This window comes from Periophthalmus magnuspinnatus, chromosome 3, assembly GCF_009829125.3.
Source record: "Periophthalmus magnuspinnatus isolate fPerMag1 chromosome 3, fPerMag1.2.pri, whole genome shotgun sequence".
NCBI lineage: Eukaryota > Metazoa > Chordata > Actinopteri > Gobiiformes > Gobiidae > Periophthalmus > Periophthalmus magnuspinnatus.
The window spans coordinates 212,991-237,443 of record NC_047128.1 but is presented as its reverse complement, the minus strand read 5'-3'; the positions used below and the strand labels follow the sequence as shown (position 1 = coordinate 237,443).

General features: G+C 48.9%; 1 protein-coding gene across 2 annotated transcripts in view; it reads right to left on the bottom strand.

The window, feature by feature from the left end:
• The window catches only part of ccdc102a (coiled-coil domain containing 102A), a 46,314-nt gene that overhangs the window by 16,127 nt on the left and 5,734 nt on the right, over nt 1–24,453 (bottom strand). The window contains exons 1-5 of one of the 2 annotated variants that reach the window (XM_055229246.1): nt 20,944–21,538; nt 15,666–15,717; nt 5,323–5,780; nt 4,453–4,776; nt 1,137–1,354 (exon numbers count right to left, since the gene is read on the bottom strand). In XM_055229246.1, coding sequence (XP_055085221.1) covers nt 1,137–1,354; nt 4,453–4,776; nt 5,323–5,706 — 926 coding nt within the window. In that variant the 5' untranslated portion in view covers nt 5,707–5,780; nt 15,666–15,717; nt 20,944–21,538. Of the gene's footprint in view, nt 1–1,136; nt 1,355–4,452; nt 4,777–5,322; nt 5,781–15,665; nt 15,718–20,943; nt 21,539–24,453 lie in introns of those variants that run through there. The other variant, XM_033990821.2, reaches the window with a different exon arrangement.

The following is a 24,453-nucleotide window of genomic DNA, read 5'->3' as shown; positions in this document are numbered from 1 at the left end:
TTTGACCCGACTGTGACCCGACTGTGACCCGACTGTGACCCGACTGTGACCCGACTGTGACCTGACTGTGACCCGACTGTGACCCGACTGACCCGACTGTGACCTGACTGTGACCCGTCCTTCAAAGCCCCTGGGACAGAGGGACCATCTCCAGCTCAGGAGTCTCTCAGGACCTTCTGGGACTCGTCCAGTCGTAGTTGTCTCCTCTCCTTCTCCTCTCTCTTCCTCTCTTTCTCTCCTCTCTTCCTCTCCTCCCCCCTCTCTTACTCCTCCTCCTCTCCTCCTCCTCTCTCTCCTCCTCTCTTTACTCACTCTCGTTCCTTCAGCAGGACCTTCTGGGACTCGTCCAGTCGTAGTTGTCTCCTCCTCTCCTTCTCTTCTCTCTTCCTCTCCTCTCTTTCTCTCCTCCCCCCTCTCTTACTCCTCCTCCTCTCCTCCTCCTCTCCTCCTCCTCTCTCTCCTCCTCTCTTTACTCACTCTCGTTCCTTCAGCAGGACCTTCTGGGACTCGTCCAGTCGTAGTTGTCTCCTCCTCTCCTTCTCTTCTCTCTTCCTCTCCTCTCTTTCTCTCCTCCCCCCTCTCTTACTCCTCCTCCTCTCTCTCCTCCTCTCTTTACTCACTCTCGTTCCTTGAGCAGGACCTTCTGAGACTCGTCCAGTCGTAGTTGTCTCCTCCTCTCCCTTCCTCTCTCTTCCTCTCATTCTCTCCTCCCCCCTCTCTTACTCCTCCTCCTCTCCTCCTCTCCTCCTCCTCTCTTCCTCCTCTCCTCCTCCTCTCTTTCTCTCCTCCCCCCTCTCTTACTCCTCCTCTCCTCCTCCTCTCTCTCCTCCTCTCTGTACTCACTCTCATTCCTTGAGCAGGACCTTCTGAGACTCGTCCAGTCGTAGTTGTCTCCTCCTCTCCTTCTCTTCTCTCTTCCTCTCCTCTCTTTCTCTCCTCCCCCCTCTCTTACTCCTCCTCTCCTCCTCCTCTCTGTACTCACTCTCGTTCCTTGAGCAGGACCTTCTGAGACTCGTCCAGTCGTAGTTGTCTCCTCCTCTCCTTCTCTTCTCTCTTCCTCTCCTCTCTTTCTCTCCTCCCCCCTCTCTTACTCCTCCTCCTCTCCTCCTCCTCTCTCTCCTCCTCTCTTTACTCACTCTCGTTCCTTCAGCAGGACCTTCTGAGACTCGTCCAGTCGTAGTTGTAGAGCGTTGACTTTACTCTGATCTTCTTCTGTGGAGCTCAGTTCGTTCCAGAGTTGTCTGCTTCTCTCTCTGTTCGTCTGTGGACGCGTCGAGTTCGATTTGTCCCACGTGTCCTGAGTGTCGCCCCCTGGAGGAGCGGAGCGTAACACCGACTCCAGCAGCTCCATGTCCTGAGGAGGAGCAGACAGAAGTGTTAAATGTTTAATCGCTATGGTAACGACCCCGGCGTTTTGACTGAAGACGTTTCACAAACTCAACGTCTCAGTTTGACTAAAGCAGATTACCCATAATCCCTCTGTGTCTACAGCTTCAAAACACTCTGCCTCCTCCACCTCAGACGCCTCCACCTCTGCCTCCTCCACCTCAGACGCCTCCACCTCTGCCTCCTCCACCTCAGACGCCTCCACCTCTGCCTCCTCCACCTCAGACGCCTCCACCATTCAATGTCCCTTATGCTCCATGTCTTATGATCTGGGACTGGGTCAAACGCTCATAGATTCCGTTGTAGTTTTAGTAACTTCTCAGGTGAAGCGTGCACCTCCTGCTCGTCTACACTGATGTTGCTGCTTTACCTGGAATGTTCCACAGTTTGGCTTTAAATATGTCAGAAGACGGACGACACAGAGACAAATGTATTTTCTCTTGTCTCTGTCCATTGAATCTGCCTGGTTGTCGTTACAGTCTGTGTCCAGCAGAGGGAGGCGCTGTGCTGCAGGTGAGACTGAGCTGAGCCACATGTGGAAATACTCAGAACAAAAGAAGACAGGAAGTGACTCCAGACCAGGACAACCAGCCCCACAGGACAACCAGCCCCACAGGACAACCAGCCCCACAGGACAACCAGCCCCACAGACCAGGACAACCAGCCCCACAGACCAGGACAACCAACCCCACACCAGGACAACCAACCCCCACAGACCAGGACCACCAGCCCCACAGACCAGGACAACCAGCCCCACAGACCAGGACAACCAGCCCCACAGGACAACCAGCCCCCAGAAATCAGGACAACCAGCCCCTACAGACCAGGACAACCAGCCCCACAGGACAACCAGCCCCCAGAAATCAGGACAACCAGCCCCCACAGACCAGGACAACCAGCCCCACAGGACAACCAGCCCCACAGACCAGGACAACCAGCCCCTACGAACCAGGACAACCAGCCCCTACGAACCAGGACCCAGAGAAATTTACAGGATCAGGATTTAATCACATTTAGATCTGATCAGGACTGAACCAGGACTAGACCAGGACTAGACCAGGACTAAACCAGGACTAGACCAGGACTAAACCAGGACTAGACCAGGACTAGACCAGGACTAAACCAGGACTAAACCAGGACTAGACCAGGACTAGACCAGGACTAGACCAGGACTAGACCAGGACTAAACCAGGACTAAACCAGGACTAAACCAGGACTAGACCAGGACTAGACCAGGACTAGACCAGGACTAAACCAGGACTAAACCAGGACTAGACCAGGACTAGACCAGGACTAGACCAGGACTAAACCAGGACTAGACCAGGACTAGACCAGGACTAGACCAGGACTAAACCAGGACTAGACAAGGACTAGACCAGGACTAGACCAGGACTAGACCAGGACTAAACCAGGACTAGACCAGGACTAGACCAGGACTAGACCAGGACTAAACCAGGACTAAACCAGGACTAAACCAGGACTAGACCAGGACTAGACCAGGACTAAACCAGGACTAAACCAGGACTAGACCAGGACTAGACCAGGACTAGACCAGGACTAAACCAGGACTAGACCAGGACTAGACCAGGACTAGACCAGGACTAAACCAGGACTAGACAAGGACTAGACCAGGACTAGACCAGGACTAGACCAGGACTAAACCAGGACTAAACCAGGACTAAACCAGGACTAGACCAGGACTAGACCAGGACTAGACCAGGACTAAACCAGGACTAAACCAGGACTAGACCAGGACTAGACCAGGACTAAACCAGGACTAGACCAGGACTAGACCAGGACTAAACCAGGACTAGACCAGGACTAGACCAGGACTGAACAAGGACTAGACCAGGACTAAACCTGGACCCAGGTGGACATTTGGACATTTGGACTCTGGGCTCAAACTCCAGGGGGAGACAGAGGGAAAAACAGAAGCTCAAATGTGGGTCATTCTGACAGAGAAGAAGTGCTGCAGTGTTTTCATGCCCCTGAGACAAGAAATGATGAAAGAGAAAGAGAAGAAGAGAGAGAAAGAGGGAGAGAAACAGAGAGAGAGAGAAACAGAGAGAAAGAGAGGGAGGGGAAAGAGGGCGGGGCTCCTCCTCTTCACAGACACAGACTATAAACAGATCAGGGTTTTAGGCTCAGGTCACTGTCAGAACAGAAACAGAGTGAGGCCCCACGCATGAGGCCCAACGCATGAGGCCCAACGCATGAGGCCCCACGCATGAGGCCCCACGCATGAGGCCCAACGCATGAGGCCCAACGCATGAGGCCCCACGCATGAGGCCCAACGCATGAGGCCCAACGCATGAGGCCCCACGCATGAGGCCCCACGCATGAGGCCCAACGCATGAGGCCCCACGCATGAGGCCCAACGCATGAGGCCCCACGCATGAGGCCCAACGCATGAGGCCCAACGCATGAGGCCCAGGCTACAGCTGGATCATAAAGGACACAGAGGAGGTGAAGCAGCAGGAGGTGCTTTAGGCCTCACTCCCTGACTCCAGAGGGAGGTGCTGCTGTGTGACTCCAGAGACTCCCAACTGAAAGAATCCGGAACGCCGGGTACCTCCTCCTGCTGCACCTCCTGCTGCACCATTAGAGTGGACTAGATCCTTTTGTTACTTTGAATTATTTATAATACTGACAGACACCGGAGCTGCAGCGTCTGTGCAGTCACTCTGTGACCACCTGAGGTCAGCTGAGGTCACCTGAGGTCACCTGAGGTCAGCTGAGGTCAGCTGAGGTCACCTGAGGTCAGCTGAGGTCAGCTGAGGTCACCTGAGGTCAGCTGAGGTCACCTGAGGTCAGTCACATAAATCTGAATCATTGTGTTGTTTTTGTTCATCTGTGGACACAGAGGAAACTCCATAAATGTTACACAACCATAATGTGAACGAGAACAATGAGGAAATGAACATGTGCCCCCTGGAGGTCACAGTGCACACACACACACACACACACACTCACCCCCCCCACACACGCACACACACACACACACCCCTACACACACACCTACCCACACACACACACACCCCCCCACACACACACACACACACTCACCTTCTGCTGCAGCTTCTTCTGCTTCTCCAGGTCCACGTCTCGCACCGGCTCAGGCTCCGGTGACCCCGGGGCGCCCCCTTCGGCGTGGGGGTGACAGGCGCGAGCGGCAGAGGCGTGCGTCGGGGAACAGGAAGTGGACGTTCCGTTTGGGGGCGTGGCCGCGGGGTCGCCGTGGAGACGCAGCACTTCCTGTCTGAGGGTCTCGTTCTCCGTGGTCAGTTCCTGTCTCTCTCTGCGGACGCCCGTCAGCTCTTTGGTCAAAGTGTCCAGCCTCTGCCTCAGCTGACGCACCTCGTCACGGGCGCGGTTACGCTCGGCTCTGACCTGAGGACGACAGAGGTCAGAGAGTGGACGAGAGGGTACGAGAGGGGACGAGAGGGGACGAGACGGGACGAGAGTGGACGAGAGTGGACGAGAGTGGACGAGAGTGGACACAACGCTTCAAACTAGTGTTGACCTGAGGAGACCACCTGAACACTCGTCCCCACACACAGACACACACAGAGAACATGCAAACTGTGTGGGGTGTGAGGTCCCGTGTCCCGGGGTCGCCGTGTCCCTCCGTCCTCACCTTGCTCCACTTCTCCCTCCAGTTGACCGTGTGTCATGTGTCGTGTCCTATGTGTCGTGTCCCGTGTGTCGTGTCCCGTGTGTCGTGTCCCGTGTGTTGTGTCCTGTGTGTCGTGTCCCGTGTGTCGTGTCCCATGTCCCATGTCCCGGGGTTGCCGTGTCCCTCCGTCCTCACCTTGCTCCACTTCTCCCTCCAGTTGGCCGTGTGTCATGTACTGTGTGTCGCGTGTCGTGTCCCGTGTGTCGTGTCCCGTGTGTCGTGTCCCATGTCCCCGGTTCGGCGTGTCCCTCCGTCCTCACCTTGCTCCACTTCTCCCTCCAGTTGGCCGTACAGTCTGACCACCACCTCATGGTCTTCTCCATCTGAGCAGCTCTGGCTCGCGCCTCCTCCAGCTCCCTCATCCTCAGCTCCTCCCTGCTCTCCCAGTCTCCTCCCGCCCCGTCCCCCAGACAGGACAGTCCCAGAGAGCTGAGTCCGCCGGGGGACAGCAGCAGAGGGGGGCTGGAGCTGGGAGTGCCGCCCGCCGTGGGACTGGGGGTGTGGGTCAGACTGTCCGGAGAGCGGATCCCCCGGTCTCCTCCTCCGGAGAGGCCCAGGGCGCAGAGGAGGCCGCCCCCCGCGGACTTGTCGGACAGGTGCGGGCCGGGGCCATCCGACAGGTGCGGGCTGGGGGTGTGGTTCATGGTGAGGGGTGGAGGAGGAGGAGGAGCACAGATGGACGGTGATGAAGGAGCCTTAAAGCTTCATTTTGTTCAGTCTGAAACAGAGAAACACACGACCAGTGAGAAGTGAAGAGCCGCGGTTTATTCAACGTTTTATTTTATTATTTTTATAAACACAGAAAACACCAAATACATTAAGTACGATTTATGGAATTATGTAAAAAAGAAAAAAGGTTATAATGCAACATTTTGAGGACTTTTCCCTTTCAAAAGGAGAGAATATTTTGTTTTACATGATTAATCGTTATGGCAACGGCCCTCATTTTTCATCATTCTTAAATCCACGGACAGAGAAACAATTTACAGTTTTCAGATTAAAAGTCTCTTGAACGATTGACCTCGGGAACGCCTCGGAATCCCCCCGGAAGAGCTGAAGGAAGTGTCTGGGGTGAGGGAAGTCTGTGCGTCGCTTAGACTCCTCCCCCTGTGACCCGGGGATTTCAGACTGTTACATTAAAAAGTCTTAAGTGGAGGTCTGAGGTTTCATTTTGGCCTTTGGCTCATTTCAGTGATTCTTAAAGTCGAGAGTCCTGTGTAGGCTCTGTAGGCTCTGTGCTCTGTAGACTCTGTAGGCTCTGTAGGCCCTGTAGACTCTGTGCTCTGTAGGCTCTGTAGACTCTGTGCTCTGTAGGCCCTGTAGGCTCTGTAGGCCCTGTGCTCTGTAGGCTCTGTAGGCCCTGTGCTCTGTAGGCTCTGTGCTCTGTAGGCCCTGTGCTCTGTAGGCTCTGTAGGCCCTGTGCTCTGTAGACTCTGTGCTCTGTAGGCCCTGTGCTCTGTAGGCTCTGTAGACTCTGTGCTCTGTAGACTCTGTGCTCTGTAGACCCTGTGCTCTGTAGGCTCTGTGCTCTGTAGGCTCTGTAGACTCTGTGCTCTGTAGACTCTGTGCTCTGTAGACCCTGTGCTCTGTAGGCTCTGTAGGCCCTGTGCTCTGTAGGCTCTGTAGGCCCTGTGCTCTGTAGACTCTGTGCTCTGTAGACCCTGTGCTCTGTAGGCTCTGTGCTCTGTAGGCCCTGTGCTCTGTAGACTCTGTGCTCTGTAGGCCCTGTGCTCTGTAGGCTCTGTGCTCTGTAGGCTCTGTGCTCTGTAGGCTCTGTAGGCCCTGTGCTCTGTAGACTCTGTGCTCTGTAGGCCCTATGGCTCGTTCTGTGTCGTCACAGATAAAACTCGTCTCTACTTCCTGGTCCAAACCGGCTGTGTCCCGCTGAGGCTCATGGGAAAACCACAGATCCTCACAGACGAGGGGGAGGATTTAGGATCAGAGAGACTCATCTGAGACAATGAGGACGATAAGACGAGAGTTTGTCCCCACGACGTAGAAGAGACTGTTTATAAAAGGACCTGCTCTAGTCCTGGTTTAGTCCTGGTTTAGTCCTGTTCTAGTCCTGGTTTGGTCCTGGTCTGGTCCTGGTTTAGTCCTGGTTTAGTCCTGGTTTAGTCCTAGTTTAGTCCTAGTTCAGTCCTGGTTCAGTCCTGGTTTAGTCCTGGTTTAGTCCTGTTCTTCTTTGTCAGTTTAAATAAAAGTCACATGTTTATTTCTCATCTTGATACAGTGTGAGTTACGGCTCAGATCTGTGGAGCCAAACACATAAAATATAATGAGTTTGAACATTTGTAGATTTTGTGAGTTTTTCTGGCCCCGCCCTCCATCTGAAACTATGACATCATCAAATTCTACAATGAAACCGCCCACGACGAGATCAACAGACTCAGTGTTTGTGAGTTTATTTCCTCTTTTCGTCCATGGATCTTTTGTTTTTAGCTCAAATTAACTTCAGCTAATAGAGGTTAGCTTAGCTTGTTAGCTAACAGCGGAGCGAGATAAGACTCGTCAACTCGACGCAGAACATTTAACCTCCTGAACATCTGTGTCTGATCCACGCTGTTTATATAAACGCACAGAGCTAACCTGCTAACGCCGCGCTACAAACAGGAAGTGATCATGGTGCACTTCCTGCTCCATCGACTCTGGCTCCAGTTCTTTGTGTTAAACAGCGCCCCCTCTGTCTAACCCTCCACATGATCCTGGGCTTTTATTGTGTCTGTAAATCTAAATATGAACATTAAAAACAGACCGACCCGTCGCTCCGTGAGCTCAGACACGTGATGATGTCATCCACAGAACGTCTGTTATAAACATCTTCTCCAGTCGAGTTATTACACATTTAAAAACACATCAGTAAACGGTTTCACAAAACGCTTTAAACGTTCAGTCTTTTCTCTTCAGACACAATATTCTGTCAAAATGAGTCGTCTGCGTCTGAAAAGCACATTTGTGTTTTGGAGTAAAGAGCCAAACACTAGAATCAAACCAATTAACACAAATCAATGAGGATTTAATTTAAAGGATTGACTTTAGGCGTGTGAGCCCCAGGGGGCGCTCTAGGGGGCGCTCTAGGGGGCGCTCTAGGGGGCGCTCTAATGCTCTGTCATCACGATCAGGCTGGACACAGGTCACTTCTGTCTGGACATGTCCTGAATCTGAGACCAGCTCAGGTTAAACTCACAAATCACCACATTTATGTTCTCCACAGATTATTCTGCTCGTTTATTTATTTATTTATTTATTTGTTTATTTATTTATTTATTTGTTTGCAGTTTTTTCAGTTTCGCTCTGGACTTTTCTGGAGAGTTTAAACGTCAGAGCTGAGACACTAAAAGAACTCCACCTGAATCAAAAGAACTTTAAGGTTTAGGAACTTATAGAATAAAACACAGTAAACTACTGCCCCGCCCATCGTCACGGCAACACAACATACACACACGTACACACAATGTACACACAATGTACACACAATGTACACACACGTACACACAATGTACACACAATGTACACACAACGTACACACACCATACACACAATGTACACACAACGTACACACAACGTACACACACCATACACACAATGTACACACAACGTACACACACCATACACACAATGTACACACAACGTACACACACCGTACACACAACGTACACACACCGTACACACAACGTAAAAACATCTGTCTCAGCTTCAACAATGAATGAAAATGAAATATGAATGACCCCAGAGACACTTCACCTCCACAAGGAGGAGACGAGGAGACGGAGAGAAGGAGGGAAGGAGGGAGAGAAGGAGAGAGAGAAGGAGAGAAGGAGGGAGAGAAGGAGAGAAGGAGGGAGAGAAGGAGAGACAGAAGGAGAGAAGGATAGAGTGAGGGAGAGAAGGAGGGAGAGAAGGATAGAGTGAGGGGCAGAGTTTATAAAAGGATGAACCGTCTCTGCTGTGGTGGAATGTGAACCACAAACTCAACGTGACGAGACTTGAGCTGAAAACCTCCCACAGACAGAGGATTTAAAGTTTACATTATGTTTAAATTATGTTTAAATTATGACCCAACAAATAAAACTCAAAACATTTAAACAAGACGAGATTTTCCCCCGATTCTGGAGCTGGACTCAGACGATACACAGGGCCGATATCTGCACTTGTTTGTGGATGAGATATCGGCCTTAAATCTGCGATATTTCACTCAACTTTCAATGAGATTAAGCCACAACTTTAATATGACACAGACCTCTGCATTTGACCCACAGACCTCTGCATTTGACCCACAGACCTCTGCATTTGACCCACAGTCACACAGACACAGAGAGAACATGCAAACTCCACACATGAAGACCAGACCCGGGAATCAAACCCTCAACCTTTTGCTGCAAAGCTCAGTGATCAGGAAGTGCTCGGTCCTGGTCCTAAAGTCGTCTCCTCCAGATCAACAAACAGAATGAACCAGTAATTACCATAGCAGTGATGTATTCTGCCCCCTACAGGTCAAGTCTGATCATAACAAGTTTAAAAATGGAACAAATCTCCACCTCCCCCCAAAACAAACACTGAGACTGAGCTGAACGATATATCGATACAGAGACTGAACAATATATCGATACAGAGACTGAACTGAACGATATATCGATACAGAGTCTGATCGATACAGAGGCTGATCGATACAGAGGCTGATCGATACAGAGTCTGATCGATACAGAGACTGATCGATACAGAGTCTGATCGATACAGAGACTGATCGATACAGAGACTGATCGATACAGAGTCTGATCGATACAGAGACTGATCGATACAGAGTCTGATCGATACAGAGTCTGATCGATACAGAGTCTGGTCGATACAGAGTCTGATCGATACAGAGTCTGATCGATACAGAGTCTGATCGATACAGAGTCTGATCGATACAGAGGCTGATCGATACAGAGTCTGATCGATACAGAGACTGATCGATACATGGATAAATCATCTTTAATCATGTGTCTTTGCTCCTGATGAACAGTTTCTGTGTCGGGGGATTATGGGAGTTTGAGTTTATGACACAGACGCTCCTCATGTTTAAAATGATTTTGGATTTAAATCAAACTGAGTTTAAAGAGACAGGCAGTGACACTCAGTCTGGAGGAGGAGGAGGAGGAGGAGCAGGGAGGAGGAGGGAAGAGCAGGAGCAGGGAGGAGGAGCAGGGAGCAGGAGGGAGAAGGAGGAGGGAGGAGGAGCAGGAGGAGGGAGCAGCAGGGAGCAGGAGGGAGGAGGAGCAGGAGGAGGAAGGAGGAGCAGGAGGGAGGAGGAGCAGGAGGGAGGAGGGAAGAGCAGGAGCAGGGAGGAGGAGCAGGGAGCAGGAGGGAGAAGGAGGAGGGAGGAGGAGCAGGAGGAGGGAGCAGCAGGGAGCAGGAGGGAGGAGGAGCAGGAGGAGGAAGGAGGAGCAGGAGGGAGGAGGAGCAGGAGGGAGGAGGAGCAGGAGGGAGGAGGAGCAGGAGGGAGGAGGAGCAGGAGGGAGGAGGAGCAGGAGGGAGGAGGAGCAGGAGGGAGGAGGAGCAGGGAGACATCATTTATGATCCAAGATATAAACATGTCAGTTTGAACAAAATGTTGAAGTTTTGATTTTGAAAAATGAATAAAAACTTGATTTATTAAAATATAAACTAAAAACTTCAGTAAAAGATTAGTCTTAAACGAACGTCTCATTTTATTAAACTTGGATTTTTTTCTAATCTGTAGTGACTTTAAATGAGAAACAGCAGATACAAAACATCTGGATCATTTTACCTCATGTTTGTGTTTAAGAACATTAAAACTTTTCACTCTGTGGTGTCGTCGATATCGAGTATCGTCGATATCGAGCATGGTCGATACTTAAAGCCAAAGTATCAACATCAGTATCAGAGCTGAATCACCTGGTCCCTATAACTGTCCCTTTGTGAATGTTTAACTATCCTCCTCCTCCCTCCTCTTCCTCCTCCCTCCACCTCCTCCTCTTCTTCTTCTTCCTCCTCCAGCCCCTCAGTCTTCACCCTGAGCCTGACTCCGCCCCCTGTCACCTCTGAGCCAATAAAACTCTGTTGTTCTCCTGAGGGGCCAAACTCAGGGATTATAAACCCATTGTGTGTCCTGACCATATGCTCCCGGCCCTCGATTGACTCATGTTTAAAGAATTCACCAAGGAGAAGTGCAGGAGCAAGGGCCTGGAGCCTGGAGAACCTGGAGAACCTGGAGAACCTGGAGAACCTGGAGAACCTGGAGCCTGGAGAACCTGGAGCCTGGAGAACCTGGAGAACCTAGAGCATTGACCAGGAGTCCAGGGGGATCACAGACTCCTGCCTCTCTTTAAAACCAACACAAAATCTGACTCTACACAACTCAAAAGTGTATGTAATGTAATAAACATCTGACACTTTAATGATGTGTTTTTGTTAGTTTGTGTTTTGCATCTTTCTTGTTTTTATAAATATATCTGTCGTAGAATCACGTCCCTGTTTCCCATCTGCTGTTTTTACACAGTTGACCTTTGCCTGTGACCTCTGACCCCGGCACTTCCACATTTCAAAGCAGACGTCCCGAGTGAAAGTCTGAGCTCAGAGTTACGACCAGTTTCACACCACAAGACGGCGGCCATGATTTATGATCACATGACCACAAAGACGTCACGTGACCAGAAAAATCAAGAGAGAATGAGCTGAGCTGTTCCAGACCATTCTCCCTGACGCTCAGAGAGACGCGAGGGACGGAGACGCGGAGACACGGAGACGCCAGGGTCAGGTCCAGACGGAGACACAGAGATACCTGAAAATTAGAGTCAAACTAATATAAAATGTGATTTAAGATGAAACCGACCAATAAGAACAGGCCTAAGCAGCACAAACTGAGACAAGGCGGGGCCCAGACTACAGCCCTGCAGTGTAGAGAGTCTGGGCTGACCAGGCTATCTCTAATTATATTAACCTTGACTTTCTGTCAGAGCAGTCGGCCATTTTGAATCACAGCGACAGTGAAGTGGCTCGTTCCCAAAGCTCACACAGAACACAGTGTTTACATTAATGTTAGTTTTATATAAAGCTCTGGGCCTCTAGGCCTCTGGACCTCTGGGCCTCTGGGGCTCTGGACCTCTAGGGCTCTGCTCTCTCCAGTCTTTCTCTGTTCTCTCCAGTCTTTCTCTGCTCTCTCCAGTCTTTCTCTGTTCTCTCCAGTCTTGTCGTTTGTTCTCTCCAGTCTTGTTGTTGTGTTGCTGTTGTGGGTCTGATAACACGGGGCAGACAGATCCAGGACTGGACCAGGGCCAGGGCCTCGGCCTGACCCGGTTTACGCTCCGACAAACGGCTGCAGTGGAGCCGTCGTTATCAGCGCCACAATAAAAAACACTGTTCAACTTCAATAAAACAACGAGATTCATGTGACAAAAGTGTGTTTAAAGATGGGAGCCGCTCTGAGGGGAGCCGCTCTGACGGGAGCCGCTCTGACGGGAGCCGCTCTGAGCTGTGTCTGAGCGGAGAACACAGTGTTTTTCTCATGTTTATGACTCCATGTTTTGTCAGATGAACAGAGACAATGACAGAACTTTATTAAATATGAATCCGCCCAGCTCTTCAAACTGTTCAGATCTTTAACCCTGTTCTACCAAATACTGGTACAAACTGAAACTGAGTCAAGGCCTTTGTCAAATCCCTGGTCTGAAGCTGAAGTACAGCTGCTGGAAAACCCAGGTGCCACAGACCAGAGCAGACTCCACATGTAAGAGAATGTTACCAATTTGTCACATTTCACAAACATGATTCAAACGTCCGTCCTGACCTCGGGTTGTGTAACATCCAGCCTCCAGTTCACTCTATATTAAACACTCCAACACACCCAGGAACAACCACAGCCCTGAAACACTCCCATGAAGCCACAGGCACGACTCCAGCCCTGCAGTCTCACACATGACACTCCTGCACATGACACTCCTGTACACATGACACTCCTGAACATGACACTCCTGAACATGACACTCCTGAACATGACACTCCTGTGCACATGACACTCCTGCACATGACACTCCTGAACATGACACTCCTGTGCACATGACACTCTCACATGACACTCCTGCACATGACACTCCTGTGCACATGACACTCCTGTACACATGACACTCCTGTGCACACGACACTCCTGTGCACACGACACTCCTGTGCACACGACACTCCTGTGCACATGACACTCCTGCACATGACACTCCTGTACACATGACACTCCTGTACACATGACACTCCTGCACATGACACTCCTGTGCACATGACACTCCTGTGCACATGACACTCCTGTGCACATGACACTCCTGCACATGACACTCCTGCACATGACACTCCTGCACATGACACTCCTGCACATGACACTTCTGTGCACATGACACTTCTGTGCACATGACACTCCTGTGCACATGACACTCCTGCACATGACACTCCTGTGCACATGACACTCCTGCACATGACACTCCTGTGCACATGACACTCCTGCACATGACACTCCTGTGCACATGACACTCCTGTGCACATGACACTCCTGTACACATGACACTCCTGTACACATGACACTCCTGTACACATGACACTCCTGCACATGACACTCCTGTGCACATGACACTCCTGTGCACATGACACTCCTGCACATGACACTCCTGCACATGACACTCCTGTGCACATGACACTCCTGTGCACATGACACTCCTGCACATGACACTCCTGTGCACATGACACTCCTGTGCACATGACACTCCTGTACACATGACACTCCTGTGCACATGACACTTCTGTGCACATGACACTCCTGCACATGACACTCCTGTGCACATGACACTCCTGTGCACATGACACTCCTGTGCACATGACACTCCTGCACATGACACTCCTGCACATGACACTCCTGCACATGACACTTCTGTGCACATGACACTTCTGTGCACATGACACTCCTGTGCACATGACACTCCTGTGCACATGACACTCCTGCACATGACACTCCTGTGCACATGACACTCCTGCACATGACACTCCTGTGCACATGACACTCCTGTGCACATGACACTCCTGTACACATGACACTCCTGTACACATGACACTCCTGTGCACACGACACTCCTGTGCACATGACACTCCTGCACATGACACTCCTGTACACATGACACTCCTGTACACATGACACTCCTGCACATGACACTCCTGCACATGACACTCCTGTGCACATGACACTCCTGCACATGACACTCCTGTGCACATGACACTCCTGCACATGACACTCCTGTGCACATGACACTCCTGCACATGACACTCCTGTGCACATGACACTCCTGCACATGACACTCCTGTACACATGACACTCCTGTACACATGACACTCCTGCACATGACACTCCTGTGCACATGACACTCCTGCACATGACACTCCTGTACACATGACACTCCTGTACACATGACACTCCTGCACATGACACTCCTGTGCACATGACACTCCTGCACATGACACTCCTGTACACATGACACTCCTGTACACATGACACTCCTGCACATGACACTCCTGCACATGACACTCCTGCACATGACACTCCTGCACATGACACTCCTGAACATTACACTCCACATTCCTGAAGTGTGACTCTCACTTTCTCACTGAGTCTGATCTTTGGACCAGAGCCAGAAAAGAGCCGCTCAGATCAGAGCCGAGTCCTCGGGTCACTGGCTAACGCTGCTACGCTAATCTGCTAATTTATTAAGACGACAAACGAACAAATGAGAGGAAAGAGAATCAGACAAGAATCAAGAGTTAAACCAACACAGAGAGCGTTTAAAGTGCACTATGGGACTTTTAAGACGGGGGGGGTGCCATCTGCTGGTCTCCATGGAGATGTTGCTTTGCTTCGAATGTTCCACAGTATAGTATTAAACTTATCATTCATGAGAGAAGCACAAGAAAAGTTACATAGTGCGACTTTAAAGCTCCTGTATCACACAAACCTGACTTGTAGCTTTAATCCATGTTCTAATGCTGTTCTCTCCTCAAAAACAGACCTGGAGTTGTGTTTTTTTTTTCTTTCACACATGTTTGAGTAAAACTGGAGCACTTCCTGTATCACCACATGATGACATCACAAGGTGGAACAGAGCGTTTTCATTTTGAGAGAAGAACTCAGCCTAAATCTGCAGGTTTGTGTTAAACATGTGAGAATGAAACAAAACACAACTCCAGGTCTGTGTGTGAGGAAACGTTAGAGCAGATCAGAGCAGTGCATCATGGGACTTTAAACATGGGGATATTGTAAAGTTACTCAACACCAACAGCCAAATCCATCCGACCGAGAAACTGATCAATATTTCCAAACAAACGTAACCACAACCACATGTCAGCCACATCTGAGACCGCCAGAAACACAACGCCACGTCCAAAGACCACCAGCATCGTCATGTCCATCAGAGACCACCAAGAACGCAACGTCATGTCCATCAGAGACCACCAAGAACGCAACGCCATGTCCATCAGAGACCACCAAGAACGCAACGTCATGTCCATCAGAGACCACCAGCGACGCCATGTCCATGTCGTTAGTGGTCATGCAGGTCACACGTCTGAGACTCACCTGTGAAAGAGTCCAGTCTGAAGTCCGTCATATGAAGATCTCCGAGCTCTGTCTGAAACACAGAAAACAACACATTTATTATCAAAGAGGAAGTATTTAGTTCTATGGGTAAAACACGTCCTCATGGCCTTAGTTTTATCGGCTTTTAAACAAACTGAACATAAAAATGGTGTTTGTGTTTCTTCAAACTCTTCTTCACTGTTCAAACAGAGCCGTCGTGGCGCCCCCTTGTGTCCGTGCAGAGACTGAAGCAGAGTCACATTTCCATCATTTATTCAACACTTACACACAGACTCGTCGTCAGGGAGAGTGTCTATGACCACAAAAACAACTCATAGTGAAACTGAAACTGAAACTAGAGACTCAGGGGTTTAAAAAGTATCGAAAATCAGAGACAAACCGATACTGGCATCAGATATCGACACCGATACTGAACAAAAGGAAACGGAGGGGGGAGGGTGGTCGAGAAAAACAGATAAAGAGAGAAGAAAGAGAAAGATGGATGAAAGACAAGAGAAAGAGAGAGAGAAAGAGAGAGAGAGAGAGCTCCAGTGACTGACAGAAGTGCACACACAGAGTTTTGTTTTGATCCTCCAGTTTTTATGAATCAGCCAAATGTGATTTCTGCTGCTACAGTAAACACACACATCCTACAGTAAACACACACATCCTACAGTAAACACACACATCCTACAGCAAACACACACACATCCTACGGTAAACACACACATCCTACAGTAAACACACACACATCCTACAGTAAACACACACATCCTACAGTAAACACACACATCCTACGGTAAACACACACATCCTACAGCAAACACACACACATCCTACGGTAAACACACACATCCTACAGCAAACACACACATCCTACAGCAAACACACACATCCTACGGTAAACACACACATCCTACAGTAAACACACACATCCTACGGTAAACACACACACATCCTACAGTAAACACACACATCCTACAGTAAACACACACACATCCTACGGTAAACACACACATCCTACAGTAAACACACACACATCCTACAGTAAACACACACATCCTACGGTAAACACACACATCCTACAGTAAACACACACATCCTACAGTAAACACACACATCCTACAGTAAACACACACATCCTACGGTAAACACACACACATCCTACAGTAAACACACACATCCTACGGTAAACACACACATCCTACAGCAAACACACACACATCCTACAGTAAACACACACATCCTACGGTAAACACACACATCCTACGGTAAACACACACATCCTACAGCAAACACACACATCCTACGGTAAACACACATCCTACGGTAAACACACACATCCTACGGTAAACACACACATCCTACAGTAAACACACACACATCCTACGGTAAACACACACATCCTACAGTAAACACACACACATCCTACGGTAAACACACACATCCTACGGTAAACGCACACATCCTACGGTAAACGCACACATCCTACGGTAAACGCACACATCCTACGGTAAACACACACATCCTACAGTAAACGCACACATCCTACAGCAAACACACACATCCTACGGTAAACACACATCCTACGGTAAACACACACATATCCTACAGTAAACACACATCCTACGGTAAACACACACACGTCCTACAGTAAACACATACATCCTACAGTAAACAGACATCCTACAGTAGGGCTAATGCTAAACACGTCTCCTTTAATGTTCCTTGAGGACATGTCTCACTGACATGACCACAGTGGAATCTCATTATCTCCAAAATGTGTAAACACAGTCACATTTTTACAAATCAGAGGCTTTTCCTCCATTTTAAATCTATTTTAAATCTGTTTTAAATCTTTTAAAAATCTATTTTAAATCTGTTTCTCTGCCCCAGACCTCGTCCTGTGGGACTGGAGCGTCTGAGGTTTGATCTGGACACGGCCTGTTAAACCTGAGTGTTTGGATTCAGAGATGGATTTGAGTCCTGATATGACCTGTGTTTAGTGATGTGAGGACCTGATAGAGAACAGGAGAGGGAGGGGAGAGAGGGAGGAGAGGGAGGAGGAGGAGGAGAGGGAGGAGGAGGAGGAGGGATCACAGGGGCAATGGGCCATTAAAGTGAAGTGGTCTGTGGTGAGAGGAGTGTGTTCATTCAGACAGTCATATTTCTCTACACTCAGATTTCTATAAATGATGGGGCCTGCTCCAGTCCCACCAGGTCCCACCAGGCCCCACCAGGTCCCACCAGGTCCCACCAGGTCCCACCAGGTCCCACCAGGTCCCACCAGGTCCCATCAGGTCCCACCAGGTCCCACCAGGTCCCATCAGGTCCCACCAGGTCCCACCAGGTCCCACCAGGTCCCACCAGGTCCCACCAGGTCCCATCAGGTCCCATCAGGAGACACTTTTTGTCCTTATGTGTTTAAAGTGTTTGGAAGAGACTGATCCAACATGAGCAGATTTTTGAAAATAAAACATATTTATGGAGAAAAACAATATAATGATTTGATTTGATCTGCAGTGATTCAAGCAGAGTGTGACATCACTCTGTTTTATGAGGCCCTCAAGTGACTCGGCTCAAATAAAACACATGAAATTATGAAAAACTTTAGTACAGAAGATAAATGTGATGATAAAATATAAATACATTGATTTTTTTTTTTTTAAACGTCCAGCCTAAATCCAGACCCCAAAGCTGAGCTCTGTTAGCTCCGTTAGCTCCGTTAGCTCCGTTAGCTCCGTTAGCTCTGTTAGCTCTGTTAGCATCGCGTGCTATGTGGTGTGAATGAGTGACGCCTGCTGAGTCTGACACTCCATAAACACATGAGACAGTGTGAAAGTGACAGAGGCACATTTAGAACTACACCTACTACAACTACAACTACAACACCACCTACTACAACACAACACCACCTACTACAACACAACAACACCACCTACTACAACACAACACCACCTACTACAACACAACACCACCTACTACAACTACAACACCACCTACTACAACACAACAACACCACCTACTACAACTACAACACAACACCACCTACAAGTACAACACCACCTACTACAACACAACACCACCTACTACAACACAACAACACCACCTACTACAACTACAACACAACACCACCTACAAGTACAACACCACCTACTACAACACAACACCACCTACTACAAGTACAACACAACACCACCTACTACAACACAACACCACCTACTACAACTACAACAACACCACCTACTACAAGTACAACAACAACACTTACTAAAACACAACACCACCTACTACAACACAACACCACCTACTACAACACAACAACACCTACTACAAGTACAACACCACCTACTACAAGTACAACACCACCTACTACAAGAACAACACTACCTACTACAAGTACAACAACCAGACCTACTACAAGTACAACAACACCACCTACTACAACTACAACACAACACCACCTACTACAACTACAACACAACACCTACTACAACTATAACACCACTTACTACAACTACAACACCACCTACTGCAAGTACAACACAACACCACCTACTACAACACAACACCACCTACTACAACACAACACCACCTACTACAAGTACAACACCACCTACTACAAGTACAACACCACCTACTACAAGAACAACACCACCTACTACAAGTACAACACAACACCACCTACTACAACTACAACAACCAGACCTACTACAAGTACAACAACACCACCTACTACAACTACAACACAACACCACCTACTACAACTACAACACAACACCTACTACAACTATAACACCACTTACTACAACTACAACACCACCTACTGCAAGTACAACACAACACCACCTACTACACCAGCACTACAACAAAAACACAAAACACAACTCCAGGTCTGTTTTTGAGCGGAGAACATTGTTAGAACATGGATTAAAGCTACAACAGTCAGATTGTGTGATACAGGAGCTTTAAACACATCACACTGGGAGAAACACTGGAGAATTTCACACACACACACACACACACACACACACACACACACACTCAGTCTCGTGCTCTGATGGATTTGAGCGAGAGAATAAAACTGCTTTGTATTTTAGTTCTTTGACAAACAACAGCCAAAGTTTTACAGTCATTTTTATGAAGGGCAGGTCTGTAATGACTCAAATAAAAAAGACTGAAAGAACAAAGAACAAGAACAAGACCACTCTGGACAAGAACGCTCCGAACGAGAACGCTCCGCACGAGAACGCTCCGCACGAGAACGCTCCGCACGAGAACGCTCCGCACGAGAACGCTCTGAAGAACAGCATCGCTACAGAGAAATACCACAATAAACAATAATATTCAAACTACACCACTGACACAAACACCACTGGTTCACCAGGGAGCGGGCGCTTAGCAACACTGTCAATCAAACCTGTTGCTAACGCTAACAGGAGCGACCTCGGGGAAAGAAGGACCTGATTTGTCTGTTATTAATGTTCAGATCTTGATTTACAGACACAATAGTGAAATAAAAACCCCAGGATCATGTAGAGGGTTAATACGAACATTTAAGACCAGAATGAAGAGTCGATGGAGCAGGAAGTCGCTCATGATCACTTCCTATTTGGAACGCGGCAGCTAGCAGGTTAGCTCTGTCCATTTATATAAACAGACTGTGGCTCTGACCCATTTTCATATATTTGAGGTTCAGGTCATTAAACATAAAGAGTGTAGGAGAATAAGGAAGTGCAAGTTAGCATGCTAAAGGTTGTTAGCATGCTAGATTTTGTTAGCATGTTAGATGTTATCATTACTGTGAGGGCAAAACTTCACTCTGGTCTGTTAAAGTCATGAAAAGTGCTTATTTATACTTTGCAGCTGATGTCATCCACATTCTAACTGAAGCTAACTAGAGGCTCTGCTCTGTCTGTTACTCAAGTTAAAGTTGAATCTGAGCTTTGTGTTTCCACCGGCCGACCAGAAGGAAATGATTTGGAACTTTAATGGGTGAGTTAATTTGTGCTGTTAAACATGTCCCTGTCAAACCACATTAGCCAACAGTCACATGCTAGCATTAGCATTAGCATTAGCATTAGTCACACGCGCTCATTTAGCTGAAAATCAAACACTTAAATAGGACCATGGACGCTCGGAATGATCACAGGCTTTTTCCCTCTTAAAACTCATTCAACAGTGTTTCCATGTGTCACCACGGTGAGCGCTGAACATTCCGCCATAGACATACAAGAAGAACCCCCCAGCCTGATGTATTTTTATTATTGTGTGAGACCTGCTGAAAAGGCTGAGGTCAGGTGAGGTCAGGTGAGGTCAGATCCGGGTCAGATCCGGGTCAGACCCTTCAGACTCCGTCCTGAAGCATCTGCTGATCCCATTCTCTCCACAAACTACAGGCTCCACGACATCCGGGAGAAACATCCAGGAGAAACATCCAGGAGAAACATCCAGGAGAAACATCCAGGAGAAACATCCAGGAGAAACATCCAGGAGAAACATCCAGGAGAAACATCCAAAAGAAACATCCGGGAGAAACATCCAGGAGAAACATCCGGGAGAAACATCCGGGAGAAACATCCAGGAGAAACATCCAAAAGAAACATCCGGGAGAAACATCCAGGAGAAACATCCAGGAGAAACATCCGGGAGAAACATCCGGGAGAAACATCCAGGAGAAACATCCAAAAGAAACATCCGGGAGAAACATCCAGGAGAAACATCCAGGACACCACGAAGAGACGGCAGAGACACACACAGGGAGGACACACACAGAGAGGGGACACACACAGGAGACACAGACACACACACAGGACGCACACAGAACAACACACACACACAGGACGCACACAGACACACACACACACACACACACAGAGGACACACACACACAGAGGGGACACACACACACACAGAGGACACACACACACACACACTCTGACTGAAGGACACATTTCCCAACAACTTCAAAGAATATTTATTTTTAGAAAGTCTTTGCAGAGCGTTTATGTAACGACCATCTTAGATTTCACCCCCAGACGCCAAAGAGTTTATTTTTGAAAGACCAGTTTAATCCTTTTAGTGACGTTACGGCTCTTCATGTGGCTCTTCATGTGGCTCTTCATGTGGCTCTTCCTGTGGCTCCTGAACCTCACAAACCTTTTTCATTTGTGGGACGGGTTTGGCAGGACAGGGCCAGGCTGAAGGAAACAGAACGAGAGCGAGCGTGTGTCCAGAAAGAGGGTCAGAGCTGGGGTCAGAGCAGGGGTCAGAGCAGGGGTCAGAGCTGGGGTCAGAGCTGGGGTCAGAGCTGGGATCAGAGCTGGGGTCAGAGCTGGGGTCAGAGGAGGGGTGAGAGCATTTTTTACCGGAATACACTGGGGTTAAGACCATAGTCTGTTTATATAAATGGACAGCGCTAACCTGCTAGCACTGCGCTACAAACAGGAAGTGATCATGAGCGACTTCCTGCTCCATCGACTCATTCTGGTCTTAAATGTTCGTATTAACCCTCTACATGATCCTGGGGTTTTTATTTCACTATTGTGTCTGTAAATCAAGATCTGAACATTAATAACAGACAAATCAGGTCCTTCTTTCCCCGAGGTCGCTCCTGTTAGCGTTAGCAACAGGTTTGATTGACAGTGTTGCTAAGCGCCCGCTCCCTGTTAAACAAGGGTGTGGGCTGAAGGGGCGTGACCTTCAACAGCCTCGCTCCTGATTGGCTCTTTGGTTGCTATGATACTCATGATCAGAATTCCAAATATGGAACTCGGCTCCAAATTTGGAAGACAAGATTCTGAACAAGTTGTAACTCGTGGCTCAGTTGGTAGAGCGTTTGTCCACTGATCTGAAGGTTGGAGGTTCGAATCCTGCTTTCGAGAAACATCACAGGTTGGTGGTGTGATTCCAGCTCCCACAGATGAATGCTGTCGTTGTGTCCTTGGGCAAGACACTTAACCCCCCTCCCCCCAGTGCATGTGTACACTGGTGTGTGAATGTGTGTGTTTTTGTGTTTTGTAACTAGAGCTTCTGAGCAAACTATAGAACCAACTCAACTTTCTGTCCAGTCCAAATGTAAAAACGTGGGAAAAACGAGTCCTGAAACGAGCTCTTGACCCTGAAACACTCACAGCCCTGAAGTCAGAGTCTTTGGAGCAAAACAAACCAAAACATTCCTCCATTTCAAATGTGCAGCCATAATTATCCAGCTCTAAACAAAACAGAGCTAAACATAGAGCCACAGTTTCTACAGAGCAACGGAAACACTCCCAAAACCAAAAACAAGTCCAGGCAGCGACCGAGGAGAGAAGAGCCGCTCCAAAAGACTGAGGAGAGAAGAGCCGCTCTATAAGACTGAGGAGAGAAGAGCCGCTCTAAAAGACTGAGGAGAGAAGAGCCGCTCTACAAGACCGAGGAGAGAAGAGCCGCTCTAAAAGACTGAGGAGAGAAGAGCCGCTCCAAAAGACCGAGGAGAGAAGAGCCGCTCTATAAGACTGAGGAGAGAAGAGCCGCTCTATAAGACTGAGGAGAGAAGAGCCGCTCTAAGAGACTGAGGAGAGAAGAGCCGCTCTAAGAGACTGAGGAGAGAAGAGCCGCTCCAAAAGACTGAGGAGAGAAGAGCCGCTCTACAGGACTGAGGAGAGAAGAGCCGCTCTACAAGACCGAGGAGAGAAGAGCCGCTCTACAAGACTGAGGAGAGAAGAGCCGCTCCAAAAGACTGAGGAGAGAAGAGCCGCTCTACAGGACTGAGGAGAGAAGAGCCGCTCTAAAAGACTGAGGAGAGAAGAGCCGCTCTACAGGACTGAGGAGAGAAGAGCCGCTCCAAAAGACTGAGGAGAGAAGAGCCGCTCCAAAAGACTGAGGAGAGAAGAGCCGCTCTACAGGACTGAGGAGAGAAGAGCCGCTCCAAAAGACTGAGGAGAGAAGAGCCGCTCTACAAGACCGAGGAGAGAGAAGATCCGGCCCTACAGTAGCTCTACACAGCTCCAGAGAGACCTACACAGCACTACAGTAGCAGTACACAGCCCTACAGCAGCTCCACATAGACCTACACAGCCCTACAGTAGCAGTACACAGCCCTACAGCAGCTCTACACAGCCCTACAGCAGCTCCACATAGACCTACACAGCCCTACAGTAGCAGTACACAGCCCTACAGCAGCTCTACACAGCCCTACAGCAGCTCCACACAGCCCTACAGCAGCTCTACACAGCCCTACAGCAGCTCCACACAGCCCTACAGCAGCTCTACACAGCCCTACAGCAGCTCCACACAGCCCTACGGTAGCTCTACACAGCCCTACAGCAGCTCCACACAGCCCTACAGCAGCTCCACACAGCCCTACAGCAGCTCCACACAGCTCCACACAGCCCTACAGTGACTCTCTTATAATAAATCCTTGGACACTGCACCTTTACGTCTCATTCCTCACTCTGTCTGTAAACACAATCACCACCCGCTCTCCTCTGTAATGTGGGAAAAATGTCTTGCCCAAGGACACCACGGCAGTATGCAGTAGTTTATGTAGTAGTTTATTTAATGTCCCCTTAAATGTAACTTGTATTTAAACACAAGGAGCTTTGATCATAAGTATCTTGAAAATGATGCACTGTTAATGACAGCAGGGCTCGCCTCGCCACAGAGATGACCTGTAAGATGAGCTGTGACTGATGTTGCACCTTTAACCGTCAATGTGTCACTGCGAAAAACACTTCAGCATCACTACAGACAACGGAGAACTGAGATCAGGAAACACATCACGCGACGCCACAGCGATCGGCTCCAA